The 13210-nt window shown below is 51.3% G+C and overlaps 1 protein-coding gene across 3 annotated transcripts; it reads left to right on the plus strand.

Moving 5' to 3' along the window:
- Window positions 1-702: 702 nt before the first annotated feature.
- IRAK1 (interleukin 1 receptor associated kinase 1) lies at window positions 703-10448 on the plus strand. 3 transcript variants are annotated; one of them, XM_084790381.1, is made up of 14 exons: window positions 704-951; window positions 1028-1195; window positions 1353-1484; window positions 1600-1703; window positions 1861-2052; window positions 2302-2366; window positions 2579-2693; window positions 3424-3542; window positions 3902-4109; window positions 4508-4573; window positions 6155-6391; window positions 6972-7353; window positions 7806-7952; window positions 9312-10448. In XM_084790381.1, the coding sequence occupies exons 1-14, from the start codon at window positions 816-818 to the stop codon at window positions 9371-9373; spliced, it is 2133 nt and encodes a 710-aa protein (XP_084646507.1). In that variant the 5' UTR covers window positions 704-815; the 3' UTR covers window positions 9374-10448. The 3 variants fall into 3 exon arrangements, with proteins under 3 accessions (XP_084646509.1, XP_084646507.1, XP_084646508.1); XM_084790382.1 differs by having other exon boundaries at window positions 1864-2052; XM_084790383.1 differs by lacking the exon at window positions 6155-6391 and having other exon boundaries at window positions 703-951; window positions 1864-2052.
- Window positions 10449-13210: the final 2762 nt, after the last annotated feature.

Consider the following 13210-nt stretch of genomic DNA (forward strand, 5'->3'; position numbering starts at 1 on the left):
CAGTGCCACCAGCAACTCCTCTAGAAGAGAGTAGGAGAAGCCGGTAGACTCTAGTGTCCTCGTGGTGAGAAGTGCAAAGTAAAATTAAGAAGTGTGACAGAAAAAGGAAAGGGACAGTAAGAGCTGCATATGATAATAGAGCAAGGCCCTGTTAGAGACACAAATAGGTTGGTTGGCAAGCTAGTGAGGATCCTGCACAGACAGCCTCTGTGAAGACCTAACACTTGATTGGGCAGGTGGGGGCATGGGGACCTAGCACACACCGTGGTGTGGTAGACAATCTTCCTGACCATTCTCTGAGCATTCATCCTTACCACCAGATGAATAGAGTCAGCCAGAGGGCCATTTTGTGACCCACATTTGATCTCTCCTACTAACAATTCGGCTTACTCCACTGCTCCCCAAATAAAGCAAAAGCAGCCTCTCCGTGACTTTCACCAGGCTTGGTATAACTGCCTTTATAGAACATCGTGTCTTGTCTGTGCCCTTTGTCTCCAGAACTGGAAGGCGTTCTTCATTCCTGCTAAGCCCACCCTCCGTGTAGGATCATAGCCCTTGGCTCTCCACGAGGGATGCCCTCCTGCCTCGGAGAGCTCCTTCCACGGGTCGAGGGCGGTGCTGGACGCCCCCGTGTGGCTGAAAGGCCGCGGAGGGCAAGATGGCGGCGGGCCTGGGCACCGCCTCTTCCGCCCTGCTGGGCGTCGCACGAGGCCGGCTTGAAAGGGAAGTGAGTCAGTGTCTGCGGACCTGGCCGGCTGAGGCCCGCGCCCGCCGAGGCCTCCTGAGGCCCCGGTCCGGCGGCGGCGGCGGCGGTCATGGCCGGAGGGCCGGGCCCCGGAGAGCCTGCAGTTCCCGGTGCCCAGCACTTCTTATACGAGGTGCCACCCTGGGTTATGTGTCGCTTCTACAAAGTGATGGACGCCCTGGAGCCCGCCGACTGGTGCCAGTTCGGTGGGTGATGGCAGGCCGGCATGGGGCGGGGGACTCGGGCTTCTGGAGCTGAAGTCTGACTTTCCCGGTTCCGCAGCGGCCTTGATTGTGCGCGACCAGACAGAGCTGCGATTGTGCGAGCGCTCCGAGCAGCGCACGGCCAGCGTTCTGTGGCCCTGGATCAACCGCAACGCGCGCGTGGCTGACCTCGTTCACATCCTCACGCACCTGCAGCTGCTGCGTGCGCGGGACATCATTACAGCCTGTGAGCGAGCGTAGCCCCAGGGATCCTAGGGATGGGAACCCAAGAGAAGTCACGACTACAGAGCCTGCGAGACAGGGGACTATATGGGATGGACACACACAGAGGTCAAGTAGACAGACCTGAGTCACAACCCTCCTTTCCTTCCTCGTTATCCCAGGGCACCCTCCTGCCCCTGTTCTGCCCCCAAACACTGCTGCTCCAAGGCCCGGCAGCATCTCTGCAGGCCCCGAGGCTGAGGACTGGAGCCCCCGGAAATTGCAGTCCTCTGCCTCCACCTTCCTCTCCCCAGGTAAAAAGAACCCGGGTGTTGGGCTTGATAGGCCTGAGGAAAAGGCCACCATGACTGTTGACATGTCTGTAGACTGCTGCAGGTTTCTGTTTGCCTTACTGCTATCTTTATGAAGCTTTTCCAGGCTCCCAGACCCAGTCCGAATCAGAGCTCCTCCCCGTTCCAATCTTTGCTTCCCTCAGGCCACCACTGCCATCGTCAGCCCCTTCCTCTACCAAGGTAGGTGCCCCTTAACTAACCCCCAGGAAAATCTCCAAACAGGGAGGAAGAAACGTAGCCCAAATCAGCACAGCCAGGTCATCTGAGAGACAGCCAGCTTTCAGCCTGGACCAAGGGATAGAGGCAGGCTCCTCACCTGATCCATGCTCTCTTCCAGCAGCCCAGCCCAGAGAGCCCAGTGTCTGACCTCCAAAAAGCCCAGCCCTCCCCATTTTGCTGGCCCTTCTGTGAGATTTCTCAAGGCACCTGCAACTTCTCTGAAGAGCTCAGGATCGGAGAGGGTGGTTTTGGGTGTGTGTACCGAGCAGTAATGAGAAATACCACATATGCTGTGAAGAGACTGAAGGAGGTAGGTGGAACATGGGGTAGCCACCTGGAAAACAATCCATCATTCCTTGTTCGTCCAGCTCCTCCCTCCATCAGCCCTCTCCTCTGCAGTCCCCTGCCTCCAGCCTCCCCAAGCAATCCCCTCAGCACTCTATGACTCCAGTTCAAGGACCCCAAGCCTTCCATTGTTATGGGCCTGGAAACAGCTGGCAAGCTTGGCTCATGCTACATACTTTCCCTGCCTCTTCCCCCACCATGCCTGGGGCTGCAGGAGGCTGACCTAGAGTGGACTGTGGTGAAACAGAGCTTCCTAACAGAGGTGGAGCAGCTGTCAAGGTGAGCTTTACGGGTCCCTCCTGTCTGGGGTCACAAGGAGAGCCACACCAGGGCCTCATCAGTCTTTAGGGCTGCACAAGACAAGACCTGGCTCCCTTGGGCCCCGCCAGGCCCAGGTGAGGGAACATCAGTGGCTGCCCACCCAACCTGGTCTGATGAAAAGTAGTGGAGCCCAGAGAACTAAAGAACTCAGCCTCCACTCTTTGTAACAGGTTCCGTCACCCAAATATCGTGGACTTTGCTGGCTACTGTGCAGAGAGTGGCTTCTACTGCCTTGTTTATGGCTTCCTGCCCAATGGCTCCTTGGAGGATCGACTCCACCGTCAGGTAGTCCCTGCTGCTCTTGTACCTCTACTGGCATCGCGCCTTAGCCTGGTCCCCCCTCAAACTCAAGGGTTAGTCCAGGGTTTTCTTTCTCCCTTATTTGCCTGTTTGTTTGAATCAATACCTCACAACCCAGCTCACGCTGGCCTCAAACTGGCAAATCTCCTGCCTCAGCCTGTTCTATGCTAGAATTATAGGCATGTGCCATTACACCCAAGATTTTCCACACAATCCTTTCCTCTAGCTTCTCCCTGGCTGCTTCTCTAAAGAACAAGGCAGAGACAAGGGATCTAGTCAACATAGCTCTTGAGGAATGAGGACCAATGGAGACAGGCTGTCCAGCTGAACCCAAGGTTGAGCCATGCCTGAGTGTCATACTCACAAGCTACCACGCATACAGGATACGGGCCGTCTGGGGGGTGGGAGGGGGTGGGGGAGAAGGGCACCAGCACTTTATTGCAGTCAGGTGAGCCTGAGCCCATCACATTCTGTCTTGAGCCCTGAGAAATGTTCCCTAGCCATTCAAGGCTTCGGAATACCTTGAGTCACCGCTTGCTCATTGAATTAGGTCATGGATAGTCTTGCGCCCTGTTCTCCAGAAACGGAAACTGAGGCTCAGAGTGTAAAGTGGATAGCTTGCTCCAAGCCACAAAATGGCAGGTGAGGGGAGCAGGTGGGGGTCAAAGAACAGCTGCCCTGAGCTGCCCCTGTGCTTCCATCTTTGCCACTCCAGACCCGAGCCTGCTCCCCTCTCTCCTGGCCTCAACGACTGGACATTCTTCTGGGCACAGCCCGGGCTATTCAGTTTTTACATCAGGATAGGCCCAGCCTTATCCACGGAGACATCAAGAGGTGAGGAGGGGCTCAGAAGAGCTGTGGAGTCTCATGGCCCCTGTGAGATTCCTCCTGCCCAGTCCTGTGGGTATGGGGACAGGTGCTGCCTGGGACCTCAGAGCTGAGAGTACTTAGGGCTCTGAGGACAGGCATGGAAATGAAGCCAGTGATAGGCCCCAGTGGTGAGCAAAAGCCAAACTATGTGAAGGGTCCCTGGGACAGCTAGCCCATAGATGGCTGGGATGCAGTGCTAGCCGCTTTCCATAAACAGTGTGCCAGGCTGGTACCCTCTAGTCCAGCTTATCAGGACCACTGAGGTGTGTGGGGCAGAGAAAGCTAGGACCAGCCTGAACTGGTGCCATTCTTCCCTCTCCAAGTTCTAATGTGCTTCTGGATGAGAGACTGATGCCCAAGCTGGGAGACTTTGGCCTGGCTCGTTTCAGCCGCTTTGCAGGGGCCAACCCAAGCCAGAGCAGTACTGTGGCCCGGACTTGCACAGTACGGGGTACCCTCGCCTACCTGCCTGAGGAGTACATCAAGACGGGCCGGCTGGCTGTGGACACCGATACCTTCAGCTTTGGGGTGGTGAGCCACCAGCTCTTCTGTTGGCTTGGGGAGGGAAAACCACCAGTAAGTAAAGGCAGAAAAGCCTAGAGAATTCTAGGCATAGGCCAGAGGCAAACCTAGTGAGAAGCTAGCATAGCTTTGGCCTCAGGGCCCACCCTGCCTCATACACCTCCCTCCTCCCTTGCACTAAATTATGTGTGTGACTTTGCATCTTTTTGCTTCGTGTAGCCACTCTGAATTGCTTAAGCTTTGGTCCCATAACATAACACTGTCCTTGCCGGGAGGTGGTTTTCACCTGCCTGTCCCAGGGCTGCTCTCCCATCAGCACCAATCCATCCCCATGCTGCAGGCCTCTTTTCTATACAGTACCTCTCTGCTAAGACCTAGGGTGATGCTGTCCATCCCCCCCACTCTAGGTAATACTGGAGACCCTCACCGGTCAGAGGGCTGTGAGGACACAAGGTACCAGGACCAAGTATCTGGTGAGCCAAGTATCTGGGCATGGAGGGAGGAGGGGGAAGCTGCAATCAGGGGTATATCCCCAGAGAGTGGAATGATTCAGAGCCTTTGCCACTGCTGCTGCTGACTCATCTTTGAAAGTGGGTGAGTCCACAAGCAGTTTCTTTTACCTTGCAAGGAACAACCTGTCTTTATTCTGCACAGAAGCCTTTGGGTCAGGGATGTAACCTCAGTGGGAGAGCGATTACCTTACATACAAGGCCCTGGGTTCCATCAAAAGGGAAAAAAAAAACTCTGCTAGGTCCCCCTCTTCCCTGGGCTGGGGACAGAGAGAGGGATATTCCTAATACCCTAGGACCAAACCTGCAGTGGAACTTAGAAAAGACAGGGCCAAGGCTACACAGGCAGCTCCAAGCCACCCTGGCCTGTACCCCTGTACCCCTGTACCCCTGTACCCCTGTACCCCTGTACCCCTGTGTGCCTTGCTGTGCACTGAGATAGGGCTAAGAAATAAGAGATCTAAAGCATCTGAACGTGTGCTTTTGGTCCCAACATTCAAGAGTCTGAGGCAGGAGAATGGCTGTAGTCCAGCTGGGGCTACATAGGAAGACCCTCTGTCAAAAAACAAACAAACAAAAAGCTACCTGACCAATGGTGGCTCACAATCCCAGCACTCCAGGAGGCAGAGGCAGGCAGATCCTTGTGAGTTCAAGGCCAGCCTGGTCTACGAAACGAGCCCAGGGCAGCCAAGGCTACACAGAGAGACCCTGTCTCGAAAATAATTAGTTAATTATGGTGGCACATGCCTGTAATGCTAGGACTTGGAAGGTAGAAGCAGAAGGATCAGGAATTCAAAATTATCCTCAATTACAGTGTAAGTTCAAGACCAGCCTGAGTTACACTGGTACCCTGTCTCAGACAAACATACAAAGAAGAGACAAAAATCCTGGGCTTGGGCAGGAACCTGGAGTCAAGTGCCAAGTTAACCCTATCTTGACAGTGGCCATGGGTCATGTTCCCACTCTTCACTGAGCCTCAGTTTCCCATATAGAAAACAGACTTTAACCCATGAGCACTATTCCAGCAATTCCTGGCCCCAGAACGTGTTTGGCTAATGCTGGGTCTTCACCTCTCACAAAGTTGTGCATTTCCCATCGCTTCTCCTAGATGGCGTGTATTTTCATCCACTGTTGCGCTCAGTGTGGGATTTAACCCAGTCAACAAACTGAGAACCAGACTCTACCCAGCCCTTCTTTGTTCGTGGCTGTCCTAGGCTCTCTTTATAGACCAGGCTGGCCTCGAACTCACAGAGATCCACCTGCCTCTGCCTCCCTAGTGCTGGGATTACAGGAGTGCACCACTATTGCCCGGCTATCCCTCCTTCCTTTAACCTTCTGCATCCATTAGCACATCCCAGCTCAAGTGCCACTTGCTCAGGCCCTTGCAGTACAATGTGAGGACTGTAAAACAAGGCCCAGAGGGTTTGCTTTGTGGCTGTTATCAGTAGAGAGCATTTAATAAACCCAGAGGAAGAAAACCATAGGGCTGAGTGGCAGTGGCCTAGAAGATTTGGCAGAGCCATGCTCACAGTATTTGTCCTACAGAAAGACCTGATTGAAGATGAGGCTGAAGAGGCTGGAGTGGCCCTGAAAAGCACCCAGCCTACTCTGCAGGTGGGTGTGGCCACGGATGCTTGGGCTGCTCCAGTTGCTGCCCAGATCTGTAAGAAGCACCTGGACTCCAGACCTGGGCCCTGTCCACCCCAACTGGGCCTGGCCTTGGCTCAACTGGCTTGCTGCTGCATGTACCGTCGGGCCAAGAAGAGGCCCCCTATGACCCAGGTAGCCCTGGGGAAGCCAGCTACAAATGGGGACATAGTGGCCAGTGAGAAACCTTGCATTCTTGCCCTGCTTGACGGCAAGAGCTACAAAATGCCTATCTGATGATCTCTTTACAGAAGCAAAACTTCCAATATTCCTTGCTTGCCCTTTGGCTCTGTTTGCAGAACTAAGTGGTTAAGGGCTGCTGCTTTGCTGGGTGGGGCCCAGATCCCAGTAACAGGTAGAAGGAAAAGGCTCTGATTGTGCCCTCTAGTGGGAGCGCTGTGCCACTACCTTCATCTTTCTCTTAACCTCCACCTCTTATTTCTGGTGATAGTTGAGAATACAGTCCTTGGCTTTGGTGGCCATGAATCTCAACAGGCCTTGTGATGAGACAAAGGAACAAAGAGAAATGTTTTCCTAGCTGCTTGGTGTCTCCTGCCACTCCTATAGTTATATGGGGCCTATGGTAGCAACCTGAACACAGCCTAGACCAACCTGGAGCAGCTGTCTGGTTTGACCATAGGGTATCAGGTCTGGGCTGACCTGCCCACCAGGAGCCCCAGCTCTGCCCATCCTGAGAACCTCTCTTTCCACACAGGTGTACAAGAGGCTTGAGGGGCTGCAGGTAGGGCCTCCTTGGGAGCTAGAGGTTGCTGGCCATGGCCCCCCTTCCCCACAGGAGAACTCCTACATGTCTAGCACTAACAGTGCCCAGAGTGGGGGTGAAGCATGGCAGCCTCTAGTAGTGAGCACAAAAGCCCCAGCCCCAGCTGCACAGCAACTCCAGAAAAGTCCCAACCAGCCGGTGGAGAGTGATGAGAGTGCTCCCAGCCTCTCTGCTGCACTGCACTCCTGGCACCTGACTCCAGATGCCTGCCCAAGTCCAGCATCCTTGAGAGAGGCTAGCTGTACCCAGAGGGGCACCACCAGAGAATCAAGTTTGAGGAGTGGTCCAGGCTTCCAGCCCACAACCATGGAAGGTAACTCTGGGGATAGGTATCCAGAGGTGGGGCAAGGATCTCCTTTGACAGTAGTCTCTTTATTCCCCACCCATGTCCTCTGAACTGAGGGATCCAGGGCCAAATGCTTGGACCACTGTGTCCTTAGCAAGCTCAAGGTCATGGAAAGGGCCAGAGTGGCTTGGTACTTTTATTTCCCCTCACTGGGCCATGCTCCCCACGTGAGTGAGAAGAACTAAGGAGCTACCGTCTTAGTCCTTCTACCTGATGCCTGAAGGCAAAAGTGTAGAAGGCTTTGCCCAGGCAGCCTGGGATCCTGGTCTGTGGTATGACCCCTCCCATCCTGGGCCTTAGTTCACTGGGGAATCCTGCCCTGTGGCCAGCGTTACAGGCAGTGAGGATGGGGAAAACTGGAGTCTAGTGTATCACTCACAGTTGCCAAGGACAGCTTAGAAGTTACTGTCTCTGCCCAGGCTCATCCATGGGCAGCTCCTCATCATCATCAGAGCCACCACAGATCATCATCAACCCAGCCCGACAGAAGATGGTACAGAAGCTGGCCCTGTATGAGGAGGGGGTCTTGGATAGCCTGCAACTGCTGTCATCAGGCTTTTTCCCAGGTACCTGGGGATACCTCCAGCTAGCTTCCTAAAGGATGGGCCCCCAGAAGAGCTTCCCACCGCTGTCATACACACATGCACACAAGCTCATACTCTGCAGCTCCAGGGCACAGAGGCATAATCCCTCGTGCCAACCCTAAACAGTAGAACATTTGTTCTGGCTACACTCTTGGCCGCTCACAAGAGTGTTGGACAGACAGGCCACTCCTTCTAATGATGGTTGGCAACCCAGCTTGTGCTCAACATGTGTAGGGAGATGCCTGGCTCAGTCCCTTACTCACCACTAATAGCACCTTCCCATTATCTGTGGGTACCAATCTCCTCCCACATGCTTCCTGGAAATGGGAAGTCCCAGCAGAAGTTTTCTACTCCAGGTACTATTTGACTCCTGTTTAGAATAGGGAAGCCTTATCTCGGGGTGAGAGTGTGCCTGTAAAGGTCATTCTTGGCTAGGCTAGGCTAGGCTACACAAGACCCTGTCTCAAAAAACAAACTAGCAACAGAGTGTGGTGTCTCACACCTATAATCCCAGCACTCAGGGAGGCAGAGGCAGGTGGATCTCTATGAGTTTGAGGCCAGCTCTACACAGAGAAACCCTATCTAAAAAAGCAAACAAACAAAACTAGCAGGCTAGAGAAATTGCTCAGTGGATAAGGGCATGCAGATGACGTGGCTTCGGTTTCTAGGATCCACATTAGGTGGTTCACAACCTGAGTCCCTCCCTTCTCAGACACCCATGTACATATGGTGCATATAAAACTCACTCAGGCGCACACATATAAAAATAAAAATCTTAGCTAGAGCTGGGCAGTGGTGGTACACGCCTTTAATCCCAGCACTCGGGAAGCAGAGGTAGGCAGATCTCTGTGAGTTCAAGGCCAGCCTGGTCTACAAAGGGAGTCCAGGACAGCCAAGGCTGTTACACAGAGAAACCCTGTCTCTGAGAAAACAAAAACAAAACAAAACAAAAATAAAAATCTTATTTTCAAAAACCAAACAAAAAAGAAAACCTTGATTCCAAAGAGTCTTCTGAGCTGGGCAATGGTGGTGCACACCTACAATCCCAGCACTCAGGGGAGGCAGAGGCAGGCGGATCTCTGTGAGTTCGAGGCCAGTCTGGTCTACAAAGAGAGTCCAGAACAGCCAAGGCTACACAGAGAAACCCTGTCTTGAAACAGACAAACAAAAAGACCGGGTGAGGTGGGGTAGAGCACTTGCCTAGCAAAGGCAAGGCCTTGGGTTTAATCCTCAGTTGAGGGAGAGGAGTGCCATGTAAATTCTGTGGTTATGGTCCAAGCCAGGGCATTTGGAAGACAAGAAGTTGTCCCCAACTTACTAAGTGTATTTTCTCTTCCGTAGGCTTGGATTTAGAACCTGAAAACAGGCATGGGCCTGAAGAAAGTGACGAATTTCAGAGCTGATTTGTTCACCCAGGCAAATCCTTCAGACTCAGATGTCAAAGTTCTCATGGTTGGAAGTTCTCAGGATGTGCAACCTCCTTAATAGCCCAAAGGCATCCAGTGTAGGGGCCACCCTGGTGAAGGAGAGAGGGGGGTGGACCCTGCTGATCTCAGGGTAGGAGTACAAACAGGGTCAGCTGAAGAACCTGATAGAAGCTCAGAGGGCAGGCCGTCTCAGGCCACCATTTGGGAGCAAGGCAAGCAGAGCACCCTCAGGTACTACATGACGAAAGACTGCTAGCTACACAGGCCCAGGGAAGGCAACTGGGGCTATTTGTATGGTGGAAGCTAAACAAGGTGTCTATAGCCCAGGTCTGTAATAACTGTCACTCCATCCCTTTGAATGTCCCTAGAGCCCCAAGTGAAAGTAGCTATTGTGCTTCTAAATTACAAAAAAAAAAAAAAAATTTTTTTTAAAGTGTCTTAGAGTTAAGTCCACTAAGCTAGAAGTGAGCACTCTGAGATTTGCCCAAGAGTCCATTAGAACCCCGCGCCCTGTCTGGCATAGATACCTGTGAGTTAGTTTCATGTGACTGCCTGCTAAGCAGGCCCTGCAGGTGGGCTGTGGCTGTCCCAAGTTAAGCGTTAGACCATAGTACTGGTTGTGGCAGAAAGGTTCAGCAAAGCCCAACTTTGTGGTCCCAAAACACAGAGAAGCCCCAAAAAAGCAGAAACTGAGAGCAAAACAAAGCATTTGAGGAAGGAAGAATGTTCCTTTTTTCTGAGACAGGGTCTCTCTGTGTAGCCCTGGCTGTCCTGGACTCGCTTTGTAGACGAGGCTGGCCTGGAACTCACAGCGATCCGCCTGCCTCTGCCTCCCAAGTTCTGGGGTTAAAGGTGTGTGCCACTGTGCCCCGCTGGAATGTTCCATTTTAAGAAACAAGTTTTGTGTAACCAAGTGTCTTCAAAGTAAACCAGGGTTATAACCCAGGCTTAGTGATTCTGTGTTTGATCAACGAGTCACACTACATACACCTGTGAAAAACTGGTGACGTCCAATTTGTTCTTGATTAATAAAAGCATACATTTCACCGTCTGGTTAAACTTGTGGAATCTGTTGCCCTAAAAGCCATTGCTTTCCTAATGCTTTACATCTCCAGGTTCTTGAGGACCCTAACATCTGTTCTTTTCTCTTGCCACGCCCAGAATGGAGATAGATCCCCAGTGCTGCTACCCTTGCTTTCACATGCCATTAAGTTTTTTCTTATACAGTCAATGGGTATTTACGCTATTAGAAATGAATCCTTTGGGCTGGAGGGATGGTTCAGTGGTTAAGAACACTGTCTGCTGTTCCAGAGGACCCGAGTTCAATTCCCAGTAACCACATGGTTCACAACCATCTATAATGTAGTCTGGCGCCCTCTTCTAGCCTGCAGGTGTAGATGCAGGCAGGGCACTCATACATGAAAATAAATAAAACAAAATTTTTAAGAAATGAAATGAAACCTTCACAGCCAGGTGTGATGACACACTCCTTTAATCACAGCACTTGGGAGGCAAGCATGTGGATTTCTGTGAGTTCGAGGCCAGCCAGGTCTAAAAAATGAGTCCAGGACAGCCAGGGCTACAAGAGCAACCCTGTCTTGAAAAACAAAACAAAGAAATGAAATGAAACCTTCATGTCCTAATTATTCATCAATCATATATAGAAATCTAATTAACTTTTAACTCTGATCTCTATTCTGTGAACTTATTTATTTTGTTTTGTTTTTCTGAGACAGGGTCTCTCTGTGTAGCCTTGGCTGTCCTGGAACTCACTTTGTAGACCAAACTGGCCTCAAACTCACAGAGATCCACCTGCCTCTGCCTCCCCAGTGCTGGGGTTAAAGGTGTGCGCCACCACTACCTGGCTCTGTGAACTTATTTAAATGCACTTGCTTGTCCCACTTGTTTTAGGGGTGACTATTCTGGGATAATGTGTATAGAATCATCCCATCTGAAAATAAAGACAATTTTACTGCTTTGCCAACCTATATGCCTTATGCCTGATAGCTTTATTTTCTGTTTAGACAAGGTCTCACTGTGTACCCCTGACTGTCCTGATATCAATATGTAGACCAGACTGGCCTCAAACTCCAGAGATGCATTCCTCTGCTTTTGCCAAGGCCTGCACCACCATGCCCAACTGCCTTCTTAAGAGGTTCTTCATTTGGTGCTCTGCTAGGGCCTAACATTTTGAATACAAGTGGGGAACCCCTTCCACTCTCAGGAGTTCTTTCACACTTTTCTTTAAGAAATCTGTTTGCTCTATTAAAAAAAAGAAAGTGGTGAAAATAAGACATCCTTGTCATTCTCCATAGTAGATAATATTGTCTGACCACTAAATGTGACAATGGCCATGAAGATTGTCATAAATGTATTTTTATAAGCTTATCCTAGGTATCTTGAGAATTTTTCTTCTAAAGGTTGACTTGGAAGAGGTGTTACAGAATGTTTCAAATGATGCTTCTGAGACTATTGGGATAAACATGGAATTTCCTCCTTCATTCTGTTCCTTTCTCTATTTCTCTTGCACTCCTCCAAACCCATGCGGGCTCTTTAGCTCTCTTTCCTAGAAATCTGTTTCACCTGTGTCCTTCCAGCTGCTTCTGTGTTGTTCCTGCAAGGCCCGGAGAGAAAATCCCTCTCTCTCTCTCTTACCTGGAGCTCCTTTTGTCCACACAGCCTCTTCCAAGCCAAAGGAGAGCGCTCTATTCCATGTAACAGAAGTCTCAAGCCCCTCTGGTTCACCCTTTGGCAGGCGGAACCATGACGTCATCATGGGCGGGGGGGGGGCGGGACACGGGCCTCCGCGCCACATCAGCAGGGTGTGATGAAGCCGCTCACAGCCACCAGCTGACTTGGCCTCAGGTCACAGAGCAAAGACCACAAGCTCACTCCTAAACAACTTGCTTTAAAACCGGCAGGAATTTTCCAGTCTTTAGCGTTCTCCTCTAAGGAGGCACGCCCAAGCTGCACCTCTTCAGGGCTCACCTAACTGCATCTGACAAAAGCAATAACTGTTTATAGACTTTTATATTTTGCTGACAATTAGATTTTCTGTAACTAGTCTGTCCTTTTGTTAGAGAGTTTGGTATTGCTTGATTTTTTTTTTTTTTATGTATTTCATGGCTTCAACTAGAGAAGCCATTTGGACCTAGAATGTTATTTTATTTTGATTCAGTTTGGATGCTGGTTTGGGTTTTTTGTTTGTTTGGTTGGTTTTTTTGTTTGTTTTCTTTTTGGTCTTTCAAGGCAGGATTTCTCTGTGTAGCCTTGCCTGTCCTGGATTCACTTTGTAGACCAGGTTGGCCTTGAACTCACAGCGATCCACCTGTCTCTGCCTCCTGAGTGCTGGGATTAAAGGTGTGCACCACCACCACCCCGGCCTGTTTTGGTTTTTTAATTATCTTACTTCATTATAGTTTATTCACATTACATCCTGGTTGTTATCCCCTCCCCTTGCTCTTATCTTCCCATTCCCACCCTCCCTCCCTCTTCCTCCCTGTTCCCCTCCCCTAGACCTGTGACAGAAGACGACCTCCTCCCCCACCATATGACCACAGCCTATCAGGTCTCATCCAGATAGACTACATCCCCTTCCTCTGTGTGCCCGCCAGGACTCCCCGCTAAGGGGAAGCGATCAGATCGGGGGCACCAGAGATCATGTCAGAGGCAGTTCCTGCTCTCCACACAACTGTGGAGACTGAGCTGTCCATTGGCTACATCTGAACAGGGGGTCTAGGTTTACTGCATGCATTGCCCTTGGTTGGTGCAAGAGTTTGTGCAGACCACCCCACCCCCCACCCCCATCCAGAT

This window comes from Acomys minous (assembly GCF_964271855.1).
Source record: "Acomys minous genome assembly, chromosome: 7".
In the NCBI taxonomy this organism is placed as follows: Eukaryota; Metazoa; Chordata; class Mammalia; order Rodentia; family Muridae; genus Acomys; species Acomys minous.